General features: G+C 41.4%; 1 protein-coding gene across 1 annotated transcript in view; it reads right to left on the reverse strand.

The window, feature by feature from the left end:
* Positions 1-4,252: 4,252 nt before the first annotated feature.
* The window catches only part of LOC126175933 (dnaJ homolog subfamily C member 28), an 83,749-nt gene continuing 60,257 nt past the window's right edge, over positions 4,253-27,744 (reverse strand). Inside the window, exons 4-6 of the mRNA XM_049923011.1 lie at positions 26,163-26,365; positions 25,942-26,086; positions 4,253-4,819 (exon numbers count right to left, since the gene is read on the reverse strand). Coding sequence (XP_049778968.1) covers positions 4,415-4,819; positions 25,942-26,086; positions 26,163-26,365 — 753 coding nt within the window. The 3' untranslated portion in view covers positions 4,253-4,414. The remainder of the gene's footprint in view (positions 4,820-25,941; positions 26,087-26,162; positions 26,366-27,744) is intronic.

The raw sequence follows: 27,744 nt of genomic DNA on the forward strand, positions 1-27,744 counted from the left end.
ATCACAAATTTGGAAAACAGCCAGAACACATCTTTTAAACAATTTGAAAAAATAACCCAAAGGGATGTGGAAAAGGAAATAGTGTCTCTAAAAAACAAAACCTCACATGGGTGGGATGAAATAACAACATCTGTAATCAAGTATGTGTACGATATTATTTCCCAACCACTGTCAACTATTATAAATCAATCTTATGAACAGGGATGCTTTCCAGAGGTATTGAAATATGGTGAGATCAAACCTCTATTCAAGAAAGGATCGACAGAAGATATGGGGAATTACCGCCCTATCTCTCTCTTGCCGGTCTTCTCTAAAGTGTTTGAAAAGATTGCAGCAAAACAAATTAATAACTTTCTTACTGTAAATGATATAATTTTTAAAAACCAGTTCGGATTCCAACAGGGTAAAAGCACTGCGAATGCTATAAATGAGTTTATCCAAAAAATATGCTCCACGTTAGATACAGGTAGAAAGGTCACAGGTATATTCTGTGATCTGACTAAAGCTTTTGATTCAGTGAACCATGCATTACTCCTCCACAAATTACAGATGTATGGAATCAGAGACACTGCTTTAAAATGGTTTAGCTCTTACCTGTCAGGTAGGAAACAAAGAGTAATTTTAACTTCAAATGGAACCAATTATTCATCAGACTGGAAAACAGTTCCCCAAGGAGTCCCACAAGGTTCGATATTGGGTCCCTATCTGTTTCTTTTTTACGTAAATGACCTACCACTTGCTATTGATGTTCATTCAGTCTTATTTGCTGATGATACATCAGTTCTAATTGAAAATGAGGCATCTGAAAATATTCCAGAAAAAGCCAAAAATACTTTAGAAAAACTTGAATCTTGGTTCTATCAAAATGGACTAAAACTAAATGTAACTAAAACCAAAATGATGCAATTTGAAGCTAAATCAGTAGAAAGGAGTGAAATAAAGATAACTTGCAATGATCAGGATATAACAGAAGCAAACCACGTGAAGTTCTTAGGCCTAAATCTTGACAAAAATTTAAATTGGAAGGTACACATAGATTACTTAGCAAATAAACTGAACAACTTAGCATTTGCAATGTGTATTTTGTCAGGTGCCACAAACATGGATACCAGAAAGATAGTTTATCACTGCTACTTTGAGTCAGTTTTTCGTTATGGCACAATCTTCTGGGGAAATTCAGCAAATGTCACTAGGCTCCTAGTATTACAAAAGAAAGTAATTAGAAACATGTGTGTTGCAAAAAAACGGGAATCATGTCGACCACTGTTAAAAAATTTAAAAGTACTATCTATCCCCTCACTTTACATATATGAGATGGTGGTGTTCCTATATAGAAATCAACATACACTAGACAATTTCCGTTTTGACCACAACTACAGCACTCGCCACAGATATAACTTCAAACTTCCAACACATCGTTTAAAACTTTATGCCCAAACGCCAGAGTATATGGGGTTAAAAATTTTCAATAAAATAAAAGGCAGTAATATATTTAAAATGGAGATTGGTTCACTGAAAAGATTGCTCTTTACTCTACTGGTGGAAAAGTGTTATTATTCTGTCGATGAATTCATTGAGGACAGCTTCACAATCTGAACACAGGGATTGTAATACATTTATTATTTTATGTACATGTGTAGCTGAAACTTAGAAATGTAAAATATAATGTAAACTTTTGTATTTCTCTTAAAAAAGTGAAAAAAGTTTCTTTTGTAAACCTTGACATGTCTCCTGTACATCAAATCAAATGATTTGAAAATTGTATGTAGTGAGATGAATAAACCACATAACACATAACATAACAATTAATTCAACTTGCTCCGCTTTCTGTCCTTCCTTATCCTTCACTGCTTGTTCTTTAATTATACCTTCTAGTTCTTAACTCCTCATTTTGCATTGCCATCTTTCTTGTGATCGGCGTGCACTTTTATTACCAATCGACAATATTAACATTAAACCCTATATTCACAGAACTGTTTCTACTTTTTAAACGTTCATGTCTCACCCTTCTGTGCAACTGGGAACTATGTGCTGGTTGTAGAACAGCTGAAGCCGTAGCTGGGCTGAAGCTGAAGCCGACGTCTGCTCTCGTGCTGCGCGCTGCCACTGATATCACAGCACCCTGTACTTGCGTAACTGCTCGCCGCTCTGCATTGATAACTCCCGCCAGATTGACGTCCGCCATATGTGTTACCCAGTTGAAACGATTTTGTTAAGTTTCAAACAAATTCCATGCACTCATTGCTTGTAATATGCGTGCACTTTCTGCTGCCACTGTCTTCTTCTTTCTTTCTGTTTCACATTTATGACAGTAAATTATATTTTGCATTCATTATGTGTTTACTATTCTTTCTTAGACAATTCGTTGAAAAGAAGCTCTTAATTATTTTTGATTTCTTGTTATGTGTGTTATAAGGCACTGTTGTTGATCACTAGTTGCCAGGGGCAACTTCTGTCTTCTATCCTTTGGGGTCATAATACTGATTCTAGTCAATTTTCTGTACTTTCTTGCTGGTGTATTCTTCATTCATGTTTACCATCGTCAGGCACCATATGGTGTGTATTTTTCCTTCTTTTCCTGCTGTTGTTTATTTTGTAAGATTTGTGGTGGGTCTTCTACCAGCACTAGCAGGAAGTTGCGTCCCTGGCCGATATAACTGGGCAGTATGAAAGTAGTATTACCTTTATCCTCTCTTCTTAGAGTTGTTTTTTGGTGGTCCGGAGCCTTCCGTGCCACCTCCCTGTCGATCCAACTGTGGTGAAGATTCCTGGAATGCTTCTGCAAGTTCTCTCTATTGCACTACTAAATAAATAACCAAACCTCTAACAAACAGGGGTATATTTTGCCCAACATTTTCACTATTACTTTTCACAATACAACTAACAATTGCTACAGTTTACCACTCTCTTGAGTACATTCAAACATCCGTACATGTACACTGTAGGACCTGAGAGAAAAACCAGAAAAACAATTACCACTCTCAAATTGTCCATTATGCCCTTGTTGGTGCGTCGTCTACTCCATGGCTCTCAGATTCAGGCACTTGCTTTACCATGGCAGAAATGACTCCCGGACGACCAGTGGTTGTAATACCATTTTTACTGGTCCCCTTCTCGCCGGCTCCACCACTGTTCCACATTCACTGCATACAAGAAAGGAAAACACAAAGTTTCCCTTTCCCACTACATTTATCCTTATTCAATTTACTCACGAGCATCTCTTGTCGACGGCTTTTCCATGATCTGTTGGGATGTTAACAAATATCCCGAAACACTACAATCATCAACATACAGCACATAAATAGGTGGAAAAACAATTTGTTGTTTGATTACACCATTGGCAATACAGGTTTGGAAGCTCTAGCAGCCATGAAATAACTGATAGAAATCTAAATAGAAACAACCACATAAAACAAGTTGCAGGAACAGCAGGTGCACAAATGTAGTTCTTCCGTGAAAGAAGCAGCTCCCAACATCCTTGTTCAATGAATTCTGGAGTACCGCTCATCAGTCTTGGACCCTTACCAGGTAAGATTAATATAGGAAATTGAAAAGTTCAAAGAGTAATGGTGCATTTTGTCATGAATACTTTTGGTAAGCACAAGAGCCACAGCAGTCCTTGTGATACTTAAAAGGCAGCTGTTACAAGAGAGAGACTGTGCATGTGGATTGTTTTGTTGATAGAATTGTGAGTGTACACTCCAAAAAGAGTCAGGCAATATGCATGATGGGGAAATTATAGAAATTTGAGTTCATATGGTGGCTTACTGAAAGTCATTCTTCACACATACTATTTGAGACTGAAAGTGGAAAGGGGATTTCATGTACCGAAGTAGTTGGATATGTCTCATGGCCTAAGACCATTGCCCCAAGTTCTCTCAGTTCACCAGCCCAGTAGATATGATGATGGCTCTTTTTATCATACCTCAAGTCACACAAAATCAATGGGAGAGGGAGGGAGAGAGAGAGAGAGGGGGGGGGGGGGGGAGGGAAGGGGATAAGTACTGTTGTCCTCAACGTGGTTAGCTTGAACACCAGAAGTAGACATGATATGTCCTTGCTTTCCTCTGAGGTGTGACCTGACTTGTCCAGCCAGTTAAAGGGGCCTATAACATAAAGTGGATTCCAAGACACGATACAACTTTTTTTCATACATACAAGTCAATTCAAAAGGTGAAATACTTGCCACTTATATAAGAATGCCCATAATCAACAATAAAAAATTTAGAAACCAAGTTAAAATGATAGTACATTGTCTTAATGGCAATTTATTTGAAAATTATTAGTTGTACTACAAAAATAAATATTTGACATCATTTAAATTTATGTAATCATAATATCACATTACACACCACAGAAGTTTTTTTACATGTTCTTTTTGTATGGGGACAGCAATGACAAACATAACTGAACTTCATACTTTGCCTGCAAACAAATAGTCAAATATATTGAGAACTGATGAATTATTATGTTGATATTTATCCTCACTGGCATCAGAGCTTTTATTAACAACATCAAATTTGGTTTTACCATTCTTTAATATTTTCTCAGCTTCCAAATTTATTTGGAACAAGAGTTTCTGTTTCTCTAGTAAAGGGACCTGAAGATTATAATCATTAATTTTCTTATTCAATCTTTTGACACTCTGCTCCTGATCACAGACTGCCTGTTTCCACGCACGTACTTCATCAGCTGTAAGTGGTTCTGTTCCAAGAGTTGATCGTACTTCTGAAAGTTTGCTGCGAATTTCTGCGGCATCAATTTTAATTTCCTTTTGTAGTGTAATCCATTCTGGCACATAGCCATTATCTATCATTACCTACCAGACATAAGAAAAAGTAAATAATTATTGTTATTCAGCTTGAGAGCTCTAATAATTCTTGTTCTTAGGCATTAAATAAATAATATTATCTGTCAACAGTTACCAAACACAATGTAGATATGGCAAAGCACGAATAGTCACAATATAATGCACCTGCAGTTTGAGCTTAGATAACAATTTGTTACATCTGCTTCCTAAGGTTCACCTGTCAAGTTTGTGAATGAATTTCTCATAATCTTTATATCATTTCATTTTCCTGGAGGAGATGTATGAGATTTATCTTTGCCAAAAACCTTTCAGCCTAAAGATTTGTGATTCATGGAACACAGATTTTCAGAATAGAGTAAGAATATGATACTGCACCAGGTGTACTTAAAAAAAATCATGTTATGCCATCTAACACCAAAATTTACCAAATGCCGATATTCCAATATCTTAAGGGTGTTTTGGCAATTGCTGATGCTAATGTAGGCATAGGTTTGCAAAAGTTAAAAAAAATTATTTTCTCTGATTTAGTATATGTAATTGATTGTATGCTTTCATTTAACTTGCATCTACATAAAAGAAGATGTAAATGCTAGATCAAATCCAAGACTGACAATGTGAATCAGTAGAATTAGCTGATATGATAAACAGGAAAGAAAGTTCAGTTTCAGATTTAGAAGAAAATGATGGACTTAGTGGTGCATACTGGGCTCATGAGCTCTGGGAATTATGATGAATATGCTTGAAGTAATAATTTCACACTTACTTATCTAGTTGTTTCAAATAATGCTGGATTAATGAGAAAAAACTTGTCAAATAAATATTCATTTAAGACAACTTAGTTTTTTTTAATTAGTATAACAAAAAAAGTCATTTATACAGGATGAAAATAGTGATGGCACATCATTAGTAATTTGCACGTAGGTAAATGACGATCAATTCTCTGTCCTTATGAAGCTACATAACATTATCTACTGATTCCCATTAATTGATCCTTAAAACTGGAAGAAGCTGCACAGTATGGCATAGGACAGTGCAGAATAATCTGCATAACCAAGCTCAACTGTACACCAAAATAATGTGATTGAATGGACACACAACATGTGACTAGACGTAACAAAATAAACTACATATTTCTCATAAGTATTTCTGGTGATCATTACATTTTAACTCAGAAATTTTGGATATTACATTTCACATTAGACACAGAATTTATTTTATGTATCAAAGGTGAGTATCTTTTACTACATTTTGTTCTGAAAAAGTATGACCAGATATGCTCAACAAAAATTAAATTTCATTTTTTTTAATCAACAGTTTAGAAACAGAAAGAAAATCAATAGAAATGTGACCAGAAATGATCATAAACATGTTTATGTATTACTTCACTCTAATCTCATCAGAGAATGAAGAAATAAAAGAATAGAAGACTTAAGACTTTGATCGGCTGACCTCATTGAGGATTTCCACATTGAAACTGGTAGCAGTGACCATGTGGCAGTTGTAGCAAAAATGATTATGAAAGTACAAAGGGAAACTAAAACAAGTAAGAAGGTTTTTAATGTGTTCAACAACCTGGATAAAGAGGCAGTTATGTTTGAATAAAGGACATGAAACATTTTGCTATGGGGAGGAGCATGTACAACAGGCTGTTCCAACTGAGCTCCAGGGAGCCGGAGCGCTCCAGAGCACTCACTGCAGCAGCTCGGAGCCTGCGTGGAGGGGGAAAGCAAACTCACTGCCCCCTGGCCGCATGCAGCCACAACTGACACAATAATCCGTGTTCAATGACAGCTATGACTAGCCGCGGGAGCCCTGTACCTCTATTGGAGGATACCTTTCTATTCATTGAGAGGGATGGTTGTCCGCAGTGTCTTGTATGTCATAAAGTATTTAATTCTGCAAAGAGGTACAATATACAATGACATTATACACGTCTTCATACAGTGCACTACAATCAGGTAGAAGGCGTTGCACGCAGAGAACTGGTAGCCAGGCTTAAGAACGACATACCAGGAGACTTAAGTTTAAAAACGGTTTCGTAATATGGAGGGTATCAAAACATGCAACATAGTTCGTGTTCTGTAATTCGTTTACAATTTTCAGGTGAATGAAAGTGGAGAAAACACTACTGAATCTGCAATTTGAGCAAGCTACAGGGTCGCTCTCATCACTGCGACGAGTGGCAAGCTGTTTTCGGTGGGACCACTCATAAAATCGTGCATGGTAGCAGTTGCAGAATGTTTGTTTCCAAGGGAGGTGCAGGCAATTGAAGGGGTTTGCCTGTCGAAGCAAACAATGTCTCGTCGAATCCTGGACATGGCAGTGGATTTAGTGTCACAGCTCAGGAGAAAGGCGGATATACCTTAATACAGTACAGTTCGTTGGCTAAGTAGGGGAAAAGTTCTTGATGTTTTCTTTGCCATTCGTGAGGAAATATCCCTTTTTCTTGAAATGAAAGGGGAAGAAATGCATTGTCTGAAACATATAAAATGGATATCAGACCTGGCATTCCTAGCTGGCATAGCTATGCATCTGAATAATTTAAATCTGTCATTGCAGGGCAAAGGGCAGCTAATCGTTGACATGCACGATCAGATCAAAGCATTCATGGAAAAGTTACGTTTATTTGAGAGGCAGATGAGTAATGGACAATTAACATTCTTCAATCGTCTTCCTTCTTTAAAACTACCTGAAGGTACTAGTTTCGGCAATTACCAAGCAAAGTTAAAGCAGCTCATCACGTCATTTGAAACACGATTCTGAGACCTCACTAGTTTGGAAATGGAACTTAAGGTGTTCAGCACTCCTTTTTCAGTTTCCCCCGATGACTTGTCATCATCACTTCAATTGGAGGTTATTGATTTGCAAAATTCAACTTTGTTGAAAGAGAGGTACTACAACACATTGAATTTGTCACGATGGTATCGTTCATTACAGTAAAAAACATTTCCCAAGCTTCACAACATTGCCGCTCAGGTCATGTGCATGTTTGGATCTACGTATTGTTGTGAGCAGCTTTTCTCAGCAATGAAAAGAGTAAAAAGTAAGGAACGATCGTTTCTTCAGGATGCAACAATGAAGAGCATCCTCCGCATTAACGCTGTGAATACTTTGACGCCTGATATTTCCGAACTTGTAATGAAAAGAAAATGTCAAGCTACAGACACCCAATAAATTTAGTATGCAATTTCTTGTAAAACAGTTGTTTCTTATTTATTTCCTGAACATCGTATTTCCTGGTGTCGCATGTCACCACGTCTTAACAGCTAAGAGTATGAGGTTGTCGATCTTGTAAGACGTAGCTGGCACATCAAAACACTTGCCATGCTGCCTGCTTCAGCCAGTCGTGCCAAATGCCGGCCCACTTGAATGGTCACAGTGACCTACACAGCTCTCTAGAGCACGGAGTGCTCCACAGCTCACAACGGAGCCGACGAGCTGGAACAGCCTGATGTACAAGAACTGTTGCTTAGGTTCAGAAGAATAGTTGACCATGTAATTGATAGCTATATACCTAGAACAGTTCATAATAGCAAGGACCCCCATGGAATAGGTTCACTGCAAAGAAATTTATAAACATTACTTTTCTTGTAATGTGGGTCAACAGTTTACAGAAGTTTTTAAATGATGTCATGTTCACTTTTAGCTGCAACTGTTTTTATTTCAGTTACAGCTAAATGGAAACAGGGTCTTATTTAAATACTTCCAAAAAACAAAGTCTACTGCACCACAGATGTAAAACAAAGCATGGTACTATAGATGAATAGATGTTGATGAAACAACAGGAGGGCAATCCATGAAGTGTTATTCAACGACTACAGTAGCAGAACATTATCAAAGGATCTCTCACACAACCCAAAGAAATTCTGGTCATACATAAAGGACATTAGTGGTACCAAAGTTAGTGTCCAGACACTCATGGATGAGGTACGAACTGAAACTGAGGACAGTAAACCAAAAGCAGAAATGCTGCACTCTATTTGTAAACTTTCCTTTACATAGGAAAATCCAGGGGTATTGTCCAATTCAACTCTTGCACCACCAACATGACGAGTGATATAGGTTTTATTATCAGTGGTAATGAAAAAAATCTGAATCTACTAAAATTCGATAAAGCACCAAGGCCCAATGGAATCTTCATCAGATTCAGTACCACACCTACATTTATTATTGAAAGTATGAAGTATCAAGTGAAATTTGTGACTAAATTGCGGATTTCTTGGCAGCAAGAATGCAGCACGTTATCTTGGATGGAGGGTGATTGACAGATGTAGAAGTAACTTCACCTGCGGCTCAGTGCTGTTCGTTGGCACCCTTGCTGTTCGTGTTTTATATTAATGACATTTGAGACAATATTACATCTACATCTACATTTATACTCCGCAAGCCACCCAACGGTGTGTGGCGGAGGGCACTTTACGTGCCACTGCCATTAGCTCCCTTTTCTGTTCCAGTCGTGTATGGTTTGCGGAAAGAACGACTGTCGGAAAGCCTCCGTGTGCGCTCGAATCTATCTAATTTTACATTCGCGATCTCCTCGGGAGGTATAAGTAGGGGGAAGCAATATATTCGATATCTCATCCAGAAACGCACCCTCTCGAAACTTGGACAGCAAGCTACACCGCGATGCAGAGCGCCTCTCTTGCAGAGTCTGCCACTTGAGTTTGCTAAACATCTCCGTAACGCTATCACGCTTACCAAATAACCCTGTGATGAAACGCGCCGTGATTCTTTGGATCTTCTCTATCTCCTCCGTCAACCCAATCTGGTACAGATCCCACACTGATGAGCAATACTCAAGTATAGGTTGAACGAGTGTTTTGTAAGCCACCTCCTTTGTTGATGGACTACATTTTCTAAGGACTCTCCCAATGAATCTCAATCTGGACCTACCTTACCAACAATTAATTTTATATGATCATTCCACTTCGAATTGTTCCGTACGCATACTCCCAGATATTTTACAGAAGTAACTGCTTCCAGTGTTTGTTCCGCTATCATATAATCATACAATAAAGGATCCTTCTTTCTACGTATTCGCAATACATTACATTTGTCTATGTTAAGGGTCAGTTTCCACTCCCCGCACCAAGTGCCTATCTGCTGCAGATCTTCCTGCATTTTGCTACAATTTTCTAATGCTGCAACTTCTCTGTATACTACAGCATCATCCACGAAAAGCCGCATGGAACTTCCGACACTATCTACTAGGTCATTTATATATATTGTGAAAAGCAATGGTCTCATAACACTCCCCTGTGGCACGCCAGAGGTTACTTTAATGTCTGTAGACATTTCTCCATTGATAACAACATGCTGTGTTCTGTTTGCTAAAAACTCTTCAATCCAGCCACACAGCTGGTCTGATATTCCGTAGGCTCTTACTTTGTTTATCAGGCGACAGTGCGGAACTGTATCGAACGCCTTCCAGAAGTCAAGGAAAATAGCATCTACCTGGGAGCCTATATCGAATATTTTCTGGGTCTCATGAACAAATAAAAGTGAGTTGGGTCTCACACGAGCAGGTCTCATGAACAAATAAACGTGAGTTGGGTCTCACACGATCACTGTTTCTGGAATCCATGTTGACTCCTACAGAGTAGATTCTGGGTTTCCAAAAACGACATGATATGTGAGCAAAAAACATGTTCTAAAATTCTACAACAGATCGACATCAGAGATTCCTATAGTTTTGCGCATCTGCTCGACGACCCTTCTTGAAGACTGGGACTACCTGTGCTCTTTTCCAATCATTTGGAACCTTCCGTTCCTCTAGAGACTTGCAGTACACGGCTGTTAGAAGGGGGGCAAGTTCTTTCGCGTACTCTGTGTACAATCGAATTGGTATCCCGTGAGGTCCAGTGGACTTTCCTCTGTTGAGTGATTCCAGTTGCCTTTCTATTCCTTGGACACTTATTTCGATGTCAGCCATTTTTTCATTTGTGCGAGGATTTAGAGAAGGAACTGCAGTGCGGTCTTCCTCTGTGAAACAGCTTTGGAAAAAGGTGTTTAGTATTTCAGCCTTACACGTGTCATCCTCTGTTTCAATGCCACACATCATCTCGGAGTGTCTGGATATGCTGTTTCGAGCCACTAACTGATTTAACGTAAGACCAGAACTTCCTAGGACTTTCTGTCAAGTCGGTACATTGAATTTTACTTTCGAATTCACTGAACGCTTCACGCATAGCCCTCCTTACGCTACCTTTGACATCGTTTAGCTTCTGTTTTGTCTGAGAGGTTTTGGCTGCGTTTAAACTTGGAGTGAAGCTCTCTTTGCTTTTGCAGTAGTTTCCTAACTTTGTTGTTGAACCACGTTGGGATTTTCCCATCCCTCACAGTTTTACTCGGCACGTACCGGTCTAAAACTCATTTTACGATTGCCTTGAACTTTTTCCATAAACACTCAACATTGTCAGTGTCGGAACAGAAATTTTCGTTTTGATCTGTTAGGTAGTCTGAAATCTGTCTTCTATTACTCTTGCTAAACAGATACACCTTCCTCCCTTTTTTTATAGTCCTATTTACTTCCATATTCAGGGATGCTGCAACGGCCTTATGATCACTGATTCCCTGTTCTGCACTTACAGAGTCGAAAAGTTCAGGTCTGTTTGTTATCAGTAGGTCCAAGATGTTATCTCCATGAGTCGGTTCTCTATTTAATTGCTCGAGGTAATTTTCGGATAGTGCACTCAGTATAATGTCACTTGATGCTGTCCCTACCACCCGTCCTAAACATCTGAGTGTCCCAGTGTATATCTGGTAAATTGAAATCTCCACCTACGACTATAACATGCTGAGAAAATTTATGTGAAATGTATTCCAAATTTTCTCTCAGTTGTTCTGCCACTAATGCTGCTGAGTCGGGAGGTCAGTAAAAGGAGCCAATTATTAACCTAGCTCGGTTGTTGAGTGTAACCTCCACCCATAATAATTCACAGGAACTATCCACTTCTACTTCACTACAGGATAAACTACTACTAACAGCGACAAACACGCCATCACCGGTTGCATGCAATCTATCCTTTCAAAGCACCGTCTGTGCCTTTGTAAAAATTTCGGCAGAATTTATCTCTGGCTTCAGCCAGCTTTCTGTACCTGTAACGATTTCAGCTTCGGTGCTTTCTATCAGCGCTTGAAGTTCCGGTACTTTACCAATGCAGCTTCGACAGTTTACAATTACAATACCGATTGCTGCTTGGTCCCCGCTTGTCCTGACTTTGCCCCGCACCCTTTGAGGCTGTTGCCCTTTCTGTACTTGCCCGAGTCCATCTAACCTAAAAAACCGCCCAGTCCACGCCACACAACCCCTGCTACCCGTGTAGCCGCTTGCTGCGTGTAGTGGACTCCTGACCTATCCAGCGGAACCCGAAAACCCACCACCCTATGGCGCAAGTCGAGGAATCTGCAGCCCACATGGTCGCAGAACAGTCTCAGCCTCTGATTCAGACCCTCCACTCGGCTCTGTACCAAAGGTCTGCAGTCAGTCCTGTCAATGATGCTGCAGATGGTGAGCTCTGCTTTCATCCCGCTAGCGAGACTAGCAGTCTTCACCAAATCAGATAGCCGCCGGAAGCCAGAGAGGATTTCCTCTGATCCATAGCGATGCACATCATTGGTGCCGACATGAGTGACCACCTGCAGATGGGTGCACCCTGTACCCTTCATAAAGGACCCTTTCCACATCTGGAATGACTCCCCCCCGGTATGCACACGGAGTGCACATTGGTTTTCTTCCCCTCTCTTGCTGCCATATCCCTAAGGGGCCCCATTAAGTGCCTGACGTTGGAGCTCCCAACTACCAGTAAGCCCACCCTCTGCGACTGCCCGGATCTTGCAGACTGAGGGGCAACCTCTGGAACAGGACAAGCAGCCATGTCTGGCCGAAGATCAGTATCAGCCTGAGACAGAGCCTGAAACCGGTTCGTCAGACAAACTGGAGAGGCCTTCCGTTCAGCCCTCCGGAATGTCTTTCGCCCCCTGCCACACCTCGAGACGACCTCCCACTCTACCACAGGTGAGGGGTCAGCCTCAATGTGGGCAGTATCCTGGGCAGCCACAGTCGTAGTCCGATCGGGGGATGTGTGGGATGAGCTGGCCGTCCCCAACAAACCCCCATCCGGACCTCCACAGTGATGCCCATTGGCAACAGCCTCAAGTTGTGTGACTGAAACCAACACTGCCTGAAGCTGTGAGCGAAGGGATGCCAACTCAGCCTGCATCCGAACACAGCAGTTGCAGTCCCTATCCATGCTAAAAACTGTTGTGCAAAGAACGTCTGAACCAATCTACAGAGAGCACAAACAATTGGACACCAAAGTTAAACGGTTATTAAAATACAAGATTGCCTAGTAAATGCAGTAATGCTGCTACTTGCGCACTGCTGATACACTGCTCGGCGGCGGAAGGAGACTACGCGATTTTACACTATTCAGGTACTAAAACGCGATGCTATAACTCTCAAATACTATAATACGCCCGAAATTTATGAATTAAACAATCCAAGTACCAAAAACACGCAAAGAAATTAAGAATTAAACTATTTAACAAATAAGGGAGCTAAGAGTATACGACTTGCTGCTGTTAGTAGTAACCTCAGACTGTTTGTAGATGGTGCAGTACCAAACAGGAATAGAAGGAGATGTTTAATGTAAGCAGAGGAGGACAGTAGGAATGGTCACAGGCTTTTTGATTTGTGGCAGAATGTTACAGAGATGGTGAAGAAATGAACTGACTGACAATGGAAGATACATGTAACTATCCTAAGAAAGCCTACTTTCGAAGTCTTTAGAGCAAGCTTTAAGTGATAAATCTAGAATACTATATATATAGTACAACCCCTTATGTATTGCTCACATAGGAATTGCAAAGACAAGATTAGATTAATTACAGCATGCATAGAAGCATTTAAACAGTCATTCTTTCCACACTCCTTATGTGAATGGAATCGCAAGCAGCCCTCAAAGGCTACAATCTCAAGCTGTTTTTCAATTGCTGGACATGCTTGTAACACTTCAGAATAGAATGGCCAATAGTGATAAATATCCAGCAGATTACACTCCACACGGTAAAGTAGAGGGTAGAATTGATATGCATAGAAGAATCAGAGGCATATTTAAGGGGGTTTCTGGACATAAGCGACCCCCCCCCCCCCCCACATCAAATTTAAAATTACAGACATAACAATATTATGAAAAGGATAGACAGCTACTCACCATATAGTGGAGATGCTGAGTCGCAATAGGCAAAAAAAAGAGTCAAACAAGTAAGCTTCCAGCCAAAACGCCTTCATCAGAATTTGGCAACATACATGCAAATGGAATAGGATGTAGATGAAGATGAAATGAGAGATATGATACTGCATGAAGAATTTGACAGACCACTGAAAGACCTAAGTCGAAAGAAGGCCCCAGTAGTAGACAACATTCCATTAGAACTGCTGATAGCATTGGGTGAGCCAGCCATGACAAAGCCCTTCCATTTGGTGAGCAATATGTATGGGACAAGCAAAATACTCTCAGACTTCAAGAAGAATATAATAATTCCAATCCCAAAGAAAGCAGGTCTTGACAAGTATGAAAAATAACTGAACCATCAGTTTAATAAGTCATGGTTGCAAAATACTAACACAAATTCTTTAGAGACGAATGAAAAAACTGGTAGAAGCTATCATCAGGGAAGATTAGTTTGGATTCTGTAGAAATGTTGGAACACACAAGGCAATAGTGATGCTACGAGTTATATTAGAAGGTAAATTAAGGAAAGACAAACCTACATTTCTAGCATTTGTAGACTTAGAGAAAGTTATTGACAGTGTTGACTGGTATAGTCACTTTCAAATTATGAAGATGGCAGGCATAAAATACAGGGAGCAAAACGCTATTTACAATTTGCACTAAAACCAGATGGCAGTTATAAGAGTTGAGGGACACTAAAGGAAAGCAGTGCTTGAGAAGAAAGGAAGACAGGGTTGTAGCATATCTCTGATGTTATTCAATCTGTATACTGAGTAAGCAGTAAAGTAAACAAAAGAAAAATTTGCAGCAGGAATTAAAATCCATGGGGAAGAAATAAAAGCTTTGAGGTTTGTCAGTGACATTGTAATTCCGACAGAGACAGCAACAGTCGTGGAAGAGCAGTTGAATGGAATGGACAGCATCTTGAAAGGAGGACATAAATGGGCATCAACAAAAGCAAAATGAGGATAACGGAATGTAGTCAAATTAAATCAGGTGATGGTGAGGGAATTAGATTAGGAAATGAGACAATTACAGTAGTAGATGTGTTTCACTATTTAGGGAGCAAAATAACTGATGATGGTTGAAATAGAGAGAATATAAAATGTAGACTGCCTCTGGCAAGAAAGTGTTTCTGAAGAAGATAAATTTGTTAATTTGAGTATAAATTTAAGTGTCAGGGAGTCTTTTCTATAAGTATTTGTATGGAGTGTAGCCATGTATGGAGGTGAAACATGGATGATAAATAGTTAAGACAAGAACAGAATAAAGCTTTCGAAATGTGGTGATGCTGAAGATTACATGGGTAGATCGCATAACTAATGAGGAGGTACTGAATAGAATTGGGGAGAAGAGGAATTTGTGACACAACTTGACTAGAAGAAGGGATCAGTTGGTAGGATACATTTTGAGGCATCAAGGGATCACCAATTTAGTATTGGAGGGAAGTGTGGAGGGTAAAAATCATAGAGGGAGACCAAGAGATGAATACACTAAGCAGATTCAGAAGGATGTAAGTTGCAGTAGTTATTTGGAGATGAGGAGGCTTGCACAGGAGAGAGTAGAAAGGAGAGGAGCATCAAACCAGTCTCTGGACTGAAGACCACCACCACCACCACAACAACAACAACAACATGCACACACACATACAAACACAACTGACACATGCGCACATGACCACAGTCTGTCTGTCGAGGCCAGACTCTGTGTCTCATGGTAGAAAACAACAATTAACAACACCTCTGCTTCGGTATATGAAAAAGCAGGTTGTATACTGCTACAATAAGCAAATGGCAGACTGTTTTTCACACAAAAGAGAATCACTGATAACTGGCATGGCTATACAATGTAATTGGTTAGTAGTAACTATAGTTTTTTAAAGCATTAAAGCTTATTTATTTAAACAACATGCTCCATTACATAGCAACATTAAATGTTTTAGTTTTCGCTTAGTAACATATATCAATTTAAAAACTATGGTGAATTAAATACAAAGTTTACAAGCTCAGTCTCAGCATATTACAGTATCTGTAAATGAATGTTAATGAACACAGAAACAATGCACAGTATAGAGGTGGTAGACACATTGTTGGAGCATGTGTTGACCACAAAATGTTCTAGTTTGTTTCATACATGATTCTCTGCATTACTAGCTGTTAAATTGTTGATAGGACAGTGTTGCAGAAACCAGTGTTACTGAAGCTAGTACAGTGAAATCTTGATTTTGAGAGCTACAACAATGCATTGCAAAACAAAAAGTGGAAACATATTGAACTACTTCTCCAAGACACCACAATGAGAAGAAACTCTAACCACTCAGGCTGCTGATCCACAATAGTGCCACAACTGCTGATTTCAAATATCAGAAGCATTACTGCTAATCCAAAATCACCTTTGTTGGGTCCTGAACCAAAATCAACATCTTTCATTGACATGTCAAGCTCTGACGCTGATGACCACATGAAGCTACATTTCTGAAACCTTTCTGTGCCTGATGCAGGGGAGTTACCAGCTGGGATGAAAAGGAAAAACTCTTTCCTTCCCATCCTGTACGATAAGTCTCCCCTTATATGGCATTCTGGGTGACTTTTCTGAACTCTACCCCTTTTCCTAAACCTCTCCAGTCCTTTTTGTTCACCCCTCTTCCTTCCCCTTCAACCCTTCTGCCAGATGAGAGTAATTGGCTTGCATACATGATACATGTTTTACATGTGTGTTCTCCTGCCGCCACATGCTGAGTAGATTTTTTATCTATCCATTAACATTATATTTCCAAATTCAAACAAAGTGGATCCGAAGAGATATATTCAATAAATGACGGATGCAAAAGTGTAGGGGGTTTCCCACTCTTTGAGAAGCTTCACAGTTGGATTATTGTGCGGACCTGAGCTGTTTAGAACAATTTTTCCTCTTCTTGTTCTATTCTCTTTCTTCTTCCATTTCCCTTGTGTAGTAAAGATGGTTGATTAGGAATATTAAATGAAGTAGTTTGAAGGGTGGATACAAAAGCAGCAGGAGAAACAAAGAAACTGTGATATTCAGTAAGTCAAAATATTTCATTACAAAAGTTGAATGAATAACGTCAACAGTGCTGATATTTGTGTTACTTTTTCGGAGAAGAAATTGGTTAAGTGATAGTTTCAAGCTACTGAAGTTTTCACTTCTGTCAAAAAGTATTTTGAAAATATCCTAGTAAAAAAACCAGGAAAAGGGGCAGATTTCAGGAAAGTCACCCAAAACCGTGGGTCAGGGGAGACTTACTGTATGGGATGAGAAGAAAAGTCCTTCCTTTTCATCCCATATGATAAGTCTCCCCTGACCCACAGTTTTGGGTGATTTTCCTGAAATCTGCCCGTTTCCTAGACCTCTAAAGTCCTTTTCCTTCACCTCTCTTCCCATTCAACCCTTCGCCTAAAGAAGGAGCCATGGCTCCAAAAGCTTACCAATTACAACTGTCTTTTATGTGTGTGTTATGCCGTCTGCTTGGTGAGTAGATTTTTTTATCCATCCAATTAAATAATTTATTTTATTATGTACATTATAAACATAACTGAAATGGCAATCGATAAAGAATCACTGCAAACATTAAAAACATGAATATGAACAAGAGATATTAGTAATCATAAAAGCCACAAAATCAGAATCACACCACATGATTCTTGAAGGAACTGAACTCCCAAGTATAAATCAACTTCGAACGTCAGATTACTTTACAAATGAGTGAATGTGTTAAATATTTGATGTTAAGCATTTGTGTGTGAAAAATTTTAGAAGAGGTTTGAAATTACATTTAAAATTTGCTGGAAACTGCTAAGTACTCTCATTCTTAAATACTGGATGAATTATAGTCTGGGAAGTCAGCATGTCGTGAGTTATGCTGCCTCAGGACATATACACTGTTACTAACTGTAACACTTTTCTTACAGTGTTAAATCTTTACTATAATATTATACATTCTAATGATTATATTATGAGAGTATTTTAATTTTTTTTAAATTTGCCAAATAGTTAAGCAAAATATAGAAAGTCAAACTTTTGTGCCCTGGAATCTGTTGGAAAGAAATCTGAAGCTGAAACCGTGCATCAGAGGCACAGCAAATTGCTGGCTTCAATCAAATCCAACCAACTGAGAGCAAATGGTAGAAACCACAAGTACAGATAATGAAAGAATTACTCTGGCTAGGTGCCGTGGCCGCCCACTTCAGACATCACAGCGCCTACTGCATTGGCATCCCACTTCACGTCCAACCACTATGGGATGCCTGCATCACAGGGCATATATTCACCAGGAAAACCTACATCATCTGTCTTGTCAACACTAATATTTGCAGCAGCCACAACATGACACAACACCAGGTATCCACCACCGGCTGCCAGGGACTGCTAACCATTCACAGAGCCTGCAGAACAGCTTCATCAGAGGTCGCAGCTAGCCCAGGAACTACTTTGCTAATGCCAGGCATGTGATTGCAAATAGTTCAAGAAGATACATCCACCAAATGGGCTTTATAGGGCGGCGCACTGCCGGCAAAGGGCAGTTCGACGCACTGCTTGGAAGAATGCAGAGCTGCCACGATGGAAGATAAGGCCCGACGCCTCTTGTAGCTGGCCAATCTCTTGCAGATGGACTTGGTACAGTTGACGAACATATTGAACATTGTAGAATTGTTTGATTGTGATCTCTACCTGTCAAGAGTCTGGTCTTTTTCTATTATTATTTGTTATTGTATATTGGTGACAATCTGCAGTTGGGATCGAGTCTGTTGTTCTTTTGGAGACTGTATTATTGTTCGTTTTGCTGAGTTCAGTAAACTGTTTTTGGACTTATGTTTTCTGCATTTCTATTCTGCTAATGCAGATACTTAAGTGGAAATGAATTGGTTTCCGAGTTTCCTGCGTTTGCTCAGTTGTTGTCTGCTATGGCAGACGCTATTCCAGGTATTGATGAACCCACCGCATGAGTCATAACGCTGTTGAAACATATGCAACAAATGAACTAGCTCATTATTCAGCATTTACAGGCGATGTCTCCCCACGGTTGAGGTGCCAATGCAGGGGTCCCCCTAACTTTCCCATGGCATTGGGCCATGGTGCCTGCATTTCCCAAGTTCGACAACTCCATTGAGCCTTGGGGTAACTACGTGACTCATCTGGAGCATCACTTTATTGCTCATGATGTCACTAGTGACGTTCAGCATCACGCTTTTTTTCTCGCCTATGTGGGCCCGGAAGTTTGTCACCTTCTGCAACAGTTGCATCCCGATGCAGAACCTCATGCTCCCTCCTATGAGGCGTTGACTTCTAGCCTATTGGACTATTTTGACACTCAGGTCCATGTGGCGGCAGCACGTCACAAGTTCTTCTGTTGTCAGAAGCTTCCTGCACAGACGTACTGGGAATGGATTGCTACGCTGCAAGATCTCTCCCGTGACTGTTGTTTTTTCTGTGGCAACACCCATTGCAAGCAGTCTTATGGCTTGGCACTCATTTATGATATGATTCTTGTCCATGGCCCAGATGATACCTTACAGGGAGATCTTCTGAAGCTGAAAGATCCCTCTTTAGACACCTGTTTATCCGGTATTCGGGCTCATGAGCAGTCCTTTCACTCTACTTCCATGCTGCAGACCCCAGTGCAGGTCTCCACTACCCAAGCCTCACGATGCCGGTTCGCATCACTGCAGCCGCTGCAGCAGCACTGGGGTCCTCTCCTGAGGCTGCGCCCACCTGCGTCAACGGTGGCCACAACAGCTGCAGCAACAACGGTTGCCCTCCTGTAGTCAATGCTTTGTCACACATCAGAGGCAAGATTGCCGCTTCCGGAGGGTGACCTGTTTGGCCTGTGGGAAGACGGCCACAAAGCTGAGGTCTGCCAGTCGTCATTGTTGATAGCCATGGACCACACTGCTCTGGGTGCCTGACTATGTGATGGATGAGATGGACCCGCTGCCGCCGACTTCCTTCGTACAATCAGTTTTTCTGCACACGATGGCAGCGATCACTCTGACTGTGCATATCGATGGCACTCCTCACTCTTTTCAAGTGGTTTCAGGGTCCTCTGCCACCATCATCAATAGGGATTCCTACCATCAGTTGGGTTCACCGCTGCTTCGTCCGTTCCATACTTCCCTGAAGAGCTACAGCAACAACATCATAAGACTACAGGGGTGGTTCTTGGCTTGGGTCCAGTAACTCACTCACGATGTCACTGCCTGGGTTTTGGTCCTTGCTACTACCAAGCCCACCAACTTATTGGTAATGGATCATTTTCCCTTACTGGGCCTCGAAATACACGACTCTGGCATGGCCGTCCAGTCGTCGTCAGCAGACAATCACTTGCAACAGCTTCTGGATGACTTCTCTGACATGTTCTCTGCCGCTTCTCTGGGAGTCTCCAGATTCGAAGCCCATACTGAACTCCTCCCCTCTGGGGTCACAAAGTTTCACCAGGCTCGCTCGGTACCATTCGCCCTCAGTGACAAACTACAGCAGAAGCTTCACTGCCTAGAGGCTGAGGGCATCCTGACCCCGGTCCCCCATAGTCGTTGGGCTACACCCATGGTGTTCCTTGAAAAACTGAACGGATCTCTTTATATTTGTGTGAATTTTAAGGCCACTGTCAAAGCTCAGTCTGTTATTGCCTCCTAACCCATACCCAAGGTTGATGACATCCTGTGCAGGTTGGCTGGTGGCAAGGTGTTTGCCAAAATTGACTTGTGGGACCCATATCTCCAGTTGCATTTGGACGAGTCGTCGGAAACAGTCTTGGTCATCAATACCCCTTTTGGGTTCTTCCATTACAACTGCCTCCTGTTCGGGGTCACCAGTGCTCCGGTCATCTTCCAGCACTATTTGGAATCATTGACAAAAGACATTCCGGGGACGGCTAACTACCTTGATGACATCTTAGTTGCTGGTGTCTCCACCCCGGACCTGGCCCAGAACCTCCGGTGCCTTTTACATGTTCTTTAGGGTGTTGGCTTACGTTGCAACAAGGATAAATGTCTTTTTTTTTTGTTCCCCTCAGGTGACACACGTCGGCCATGTTTTGAGCACTAATGGCATTTGACTGACACCCCAGTATTTCGAGGCTATTCAGCGGCTGCCGCCCCTGAAGTACGTCTCCCTGCTCAAGTCAGTCCTAGCTCTATTCAATTACTACTGCCGTATTATCCCACATGCTGTGGCTCTGGCGGAAGCCATTCACCGCCTCCTCCATACGAATGTTCTCTGGACTGGTCGCCGGCTTGTGATAGGGCGTTCTGCCTTCTGAAGTCTTGTCCCCTGATGCTGGCTTGCCTTGTCCCTTATGACCCCACCAAGTCTCTCACCTTGCCTGCTAATGCGTCAGGCTATTTGTGGGGGCAATCTTGTCTCACATCATCAACGGAGTTGAGCACCTGGTGGTCTTCGTCTCCAAACCACTATCCCCGGCTCAGCATAACAGCCAAATTGAGAAGGAGGCCTTGGCCATCATCTTTGGGTTTAAGAAATTCCACGATTTCATCTACTGCCATCGCTTCACCTTATACACCGATCACAAGCCTCTGGTCTTGTTGTTCAGCACTATGTCTGCCATCACCACAAGAACTGCTCGCTGCCTCCAGCACTGGGCCTTGTTCCTTGCGGAATATTCCTGCAAGATCCATTTTTTGTTCACAGCTATCCATGCCAATGCGGATCTTCTCTCTCATCTCCCAGTTGACGCCAACCCTGAGTTCAATGCTGACCCAGTTGCCTGTTTCCACCTGGATGACACTGCTGCCAAGTCATTGCTGATTTGCTGCTGGATGTCAAGCTAGTCACACATAGCATGGCAGAAGACACGACCCTCCAGGTGCTGATGCACCATGTTCAGACTGTCATCAGCTGCCGCAGCCAGAGGTCTGGACCTATTGGCACGCTGTCAGGACCTGTCTGTCAGAGGTGAGGTCCTCCTCATCTTGTGTGATAATTATCGTTGGCGGGTTGTGCTGTCGCCCTCCCTCCACCAGCAGGCCTCGGAGCTCCTGCACGTTGGTCGTTGGGGGATTGTCCTGACGAAACAGCTTGCCTGCCAGCATATCTACTGGAGGGGGATGGATGCTGCCATCACCCACATGGTGGCCTCATGTCGCACTTGACCATGGCACCACTCGGTGCCCCGTCGACGTCTGTCCCCATGGCCTCCCGCTCTTTCTCCTTGGTCCCATTCCCACTTGGATTACGCGAGAGTGATCCTCAGCTCCTCCTGGCTTATCCTTGTGGATGCAGGCAGTGGGTTTCCTTATGTCTCCCGCATGTCCTCCACAGACATCCACCCATGCCAACCAAGCTCTTTCCCGCATCTTTGCCATTGAGGGACTTCCAGAGACACTGGTGACTGACAATGGCCCTTAATTTACATCTGCTGAATTTACCTCCTTCTGCACCACCCTGGGCATCAAGTTAATTCATATTGCTCCCTTTCACCCAGCATCTAACGGATTAGCTGAACAGTTTGTCTGTACATTCAAAGTCCAGATGTCAAAATTGCATCCCCAACACTCCCTGGACGATGCCCTTACCATCTTTCTCTCCTCCTACCGGTCCACTCTTCAGGATGGGTCATCCCCAGCTGAAAAACTTCACAGCCGCCCTTATCAGTCCCCCCTGTCTCTTCTGTTTCCATCTTCTCCCCGACCAGCTTCTCCGCATTCAGCACGGCCCCATTTTTCTCTGCAGGATCCGGTCTGGGTGATGGTGTTCAACTGGAATCGTTCCTGGTGTGTCCGCACTAAGGTCTCGTTGAACATCAGCTGCAGTATGGTGGCAGTCACCCTCGATGACAGCGCAGTGTGGTAGAAGCACACTAACCAACTTCGCCCCTGGCTTGGTCCACAGCTGGCTCCCGGCCATCTCCAGGGCTGTTGGTATTCCGGGATGACGGTGCTCCTCTCTTCGCCCGACCGCCGCCTCTGCCATTACCACCAGTCACACCCCAGGCACATACATCTGCCAAACGGGCTTTATAGGGTGGTGCACTGCCAGCAAAGGGCAGTTCGATGCATTGCTTGGAAGAATACAGAGCTGCCACCTTGGCATACAAGGCCGGATGCCTCTTCTAGCTGGCCGATCTCTTGCAGATGGACTTGGTATGATTGATAAACATCTTGACATTGTAGAATCATCTGATTGTGATCTCTTTCTGTGAATAGTTGGGTCTTTTCTATTATTATTTGTTATTGCATATCGGTGATGGTCCACAGTTGGGATCAAGTCTGTTGTTCATTTGGAGATTGTATTATTTTTTCGTTTTGCTGAGCCCAATAAATTGTTTTTGGACTTGTGTTTTCCGCATTTCTATTCTTCTAGCACAGATACTCCACTAAGCACCGCTAAGCAGTGATGCCCAACAAGACTCAGTACTGTACCTCTGTTTTCCTACTTTTTCAATGACCTCCCATTCATCCTTCCAAACACATCTCCTGTGTTAGCTACAGATGACACACAGTTTCTCTTCCAACTTGACTCCTTTTTATTTGAAGTACAAGATCAATGACACAATGAAAGGCTCCTGTTCAGAATTCACAAGATTAAATTGTTGTTAAACAACAAAGAACAAAAAAGAAGAGGAGTAGGGAAGAAGAAAGAAGAGCAGGTGCATTGGCAGAGTGTGGCATACAGAGAGGTGGGAGGTAAGAATAGGGAGCAGATGATAAGACAGAGGGGGCGGAAACTATTGGGTGGAGAGTGTCGTGACAGTACATAAGGTGATAGGAGGAAGTGATGGGACAGAGGGGGTGAAACTCTTGGGTGGAGGTAACCTACTGTCTCTGTATGGATTAATGAAGTGTGTTGGTGCACTGGCTAGCCTGTATGTGCTTTTAAGGTGGTTTTCCGCACCCCCTAGTGAATTCTGGGCTGGTGGCCAAGTCCCACCTCCATTACACAATTCACAAACATGTAGAAAACTTTTGTTCACATTCACATGCGTAACACTACTTCAGACAGTTGGGTGCACATGTTCTGTCCAGGAGGATCACGGGATGATGACAGGAAGGCAATATGGCCATCCCCTAAATAAACCATGAGAAATCTGACCATAATCATGCCATTCCTGTGCCAGTGCAGGACAAAGGCCAGAATAAGAATAAGAAGAAGTAGTTTCTTTTGTCAAAAGAAATGTTTACCTGTTGTCAACAAGTGAAAAAAATTCACAACCAACACATGCAAACCAAGGTAAACATTCATCCAGTGAGCCCAAAATTGAGCAGAAGTCATACTGGGATGAGAAATATGAGCAGCTAATTTTTCAACAGAATACTCCTAACCATTACAAACAAAACCTGTGCTTTTAGCAGTAATGTAAAGCAAAAACTTATGAAAAACACTTTTTATTCTGTTGATAAGCAACTGTTATCAGTAACATGAGTAACAGGATACATACATTGTGTAATTTACATGCAAGTCGAAGTCTATAAGCAAACCTGCATGTTGTTGTTGTTGTGGTCTTCAGTCCTGAGACTGGTTTGATGCAGCTCTCCATGCTACTCTATCCTGTGCAAGCTTCTTCATCTCCCAGTACCTACTGCAACCTACATCCTTCTGAATCCGCTTAGTGTATTGATCTCTTGGTCTCCCTCTACGATTTTTACCCTCCACGCTGCCCTCCAATGCTAAATTTGTGATCCCTCGATGCCTCAGAACATGTCCTACCAACCGATCCCTTCTTCTAGTGAAGTTGTGCCACAAACTTCTCTTCTCCCCAATCCTATTCAATACCTCCTCATTAGTTACGTGATCTACCCACCTTATCTTCAGCATTCTTCTGTAGCACCACATTTCGAAAGCTTCTATTCTCTTCTTGTCCAAACTAGTTATCGTCCATGTCTCACTTCCATACATGGCTACACTCCATACAAATACTTTCAGAAACGACTTCCTGACACCTAAATCTATATTCGATGTTAACAAATTTCTCTTCTTGAGAAACGCTTTCCTTGCCATTGCCAGTCTACATTTTAAATACCTGCATGTAAATAATGCAAAATTATGTGTCATGTTACTTATTATCAATAAGTGTGACACAGGCCTACCAGGACAACTATTTCTATATGACATCAAATCTTACCCTTGATAACAGTATATAAACTGAAATTGCACAGGCCAATGAAAACAGTTACAGCCAAAAGCGGAAAGTGTTGCCATTTAAAGAATTTAATGAGTCTTTATTCCTGAGCCCCACATGTGAATGGAATGGGAAAAAACCCTAATATGTTATGCTATGGGAAGTAATCTAGGCCATGCTGTTCACAGCAGTTTGCACAGAATGACTATTCTTTTTCTTATACTTGTAAACTCATCAACTTTTGTTCTACAAATGGTTATCAGTTTTGGGTAGCAAACTGTCAGAAATATTTGCATTCATTAACATCAAATGGAACAGCACACTTAACATAATGTACTCATATTTGTTACAATAAAGTGTTGTCCTCAAGTTTGACAAAGACAACTTGTCAAACAGCTATCTGCGTCCACACAACTTCACAATACATTTTACTGTTTTATGAAGTTTGCTGTCATCAAAGTGATTTACAGAATCTAAATACAACTAGCTATCTAATTAAAAACTAAACAAATGGGACTGAATGTAATCAGGATAAATGGGGAATTGTACTCCCAATATATGTCTTGACAGGAAATATGAAGAATGTTCAGCTTACAGGTACAGTGAGGAATTTCTATGATTACAGGAAATTTATCATTAACTCCTTGTATCAACAACCTTACCATTCCTTTTAGCTGCAGTATATTCATTTCTGAAGATGGAAAGTTTCATCTTATGCAAGGGTCATTAGCCAAGTATTTTTTAAAATTCTAAAAACAATTTCTCAACCTGCAATACATAAACTACATGTAACATCCACCATTTACCTGATTCATTTTGTGTGTAACAAAATCAACATAGGGGTTTGTGTTCTGATGAGGCAGAGGCTTCCCAGATCCCGAAAGATTATCAAAATCTCCCCTGGCAATTGACTCTTGAATTAAATCTTCAACAAGGCGTTCCATCTCTGAGCTGTAATATACCAGTAGATGTTAAGGAGCTGCTACTTATACTCAAACAGAAGTATGAAAGTGAAAGTTTTACATACCGTACTTTTATTTTCTTTGCTGCTTGTTTATCTTTTGTTACCAGTGTTGATTCATTAATTGTCAGTTTGGAAATTCGGTGGTTATAGACATTTTCAATAGCAGTCATGGCTCTGTACTTCTGGTACTGTTTCTGTCTTTGCTGAGGAGTTCCAGAACCAATGCCATAATAGCTCAGGTACTGTCTATGTTGTGGGGCAGTGTGCTAAAATGTTAACACTCTCTAGTTAATTGATATTTCAACACTGAAAGGCATTTCATGAAAATTATTTTTACCAGCAATGTAATTTACAAGGTGTTTGAACAATAAAACGAAATGATCAATTTAACATTCATTACACTGACAAAATTTGAAGTGAACTAAGTCACAGGAACATATGTCCTCTGTGTTACAATTAATAACACTTTCATAAAGAAACCAATCAACTCTGTCAAATAAAATATTCTCAAGTTCCCAGCTGTGTCAAGTGGTTGAAAAGTCATGAGTTTCTGACCAAGAATTCCTTGACATTCTCAATTACATCTGCTTGAGAATTGCCAGGATATTTTATTCAATGTTATCACTGCGGGACTCTGCAGTCTTAAATCAATGTTGTTATTCACACAGTGTGAAAAAAATGAATCTATAATTTTTATATTTCGTCTGTGGAACTTCAAAATCTCAGAATTAACTCCTGATATCCTACCCCCACAATATGTCCTGGAGATGCATAAGGTCTTCTTTTTTCTTTTTCTTTTTTTTATACAAATTATGAATTATCTCACAGAATAACTTGCAAACTGGGTGACAAAAGGCAGTGAGTGAAATAATTATCTTTCTAGGTCCATGAACCATGGACCTTGCCGTTGGTGGGGAGGCTTGCGTGCCTCAGCGATACAGGTAGCCGTACCGTAGGTACAACCACAACAGAGGGGTATCTGTTGAGAGGCCAGACAAACGTGTGGTTCCTGAAGAGGGGCAGCAGCCTTTTCAGTAGTTGCAGGGGAAACAGTCTGGATGATTGACTGATCTGGCCTTGTAACAATAACCAAAACGGCCCTGCTGTGCTGGTACTGCGAACGACTGAAAGCAAGGGGAAACTACGGCCGTAATTTTTTCCGAGGGCATGCAACTTTACTGTATGATTAAATGATGATGGCGTCCTCTTGGGTAAAATATTCCGGAGGTAAAATAGTCCCCCATTCGGATCTCTGGGCGGGGACTACTCAAGAGGATGTCGTTATCAGGAGAAAGAAAACTGGCGTTCTACGGATCGGAGCGTGGAATGTCAGATCCCTTAATCGGGCAGGTAGGTTAGAAAATTTAGAAAGGGAAATGGATAGGTTAAAGTTAGATATAGTGGGAATTAGTGAAGTTCGGTGGCAGGAGGAACAAGACTTCTGGTCTGGTGACTACAGGGTTATAAACACAAAATCAAATAGGGGTAATGCAGGAGTAGGTTTAATAATGAATAGGAAAAATAGGAATGTGGGTAAGCTACTACAAACAGCACAGCGAATGCATTGTTGTGGCTAAGATAGATACGAAGCCCACACCTATTACAGTAGTACAAGTTTATATACCAATTAGCTCTGCAGATGACG

The sequence above is a fragment of the Schistocerca cancellata genome, chromosome 3 (genome assembly GCF_023864275.1).
Source record: "Schistocerca cancellata isolate TAMUIC-IGC-003103 chromosome 3, iqSchCanc2.1, whole genome shotgun sequence".
In the NCBI taxonomy this organism is placed as follows: domain Eukaryota; kingdom Metazoa; phylum Arthropoda; class Insecta; order Orthoptera; family Acrididae; genus Schistocerca; species Schistocerca cancellata.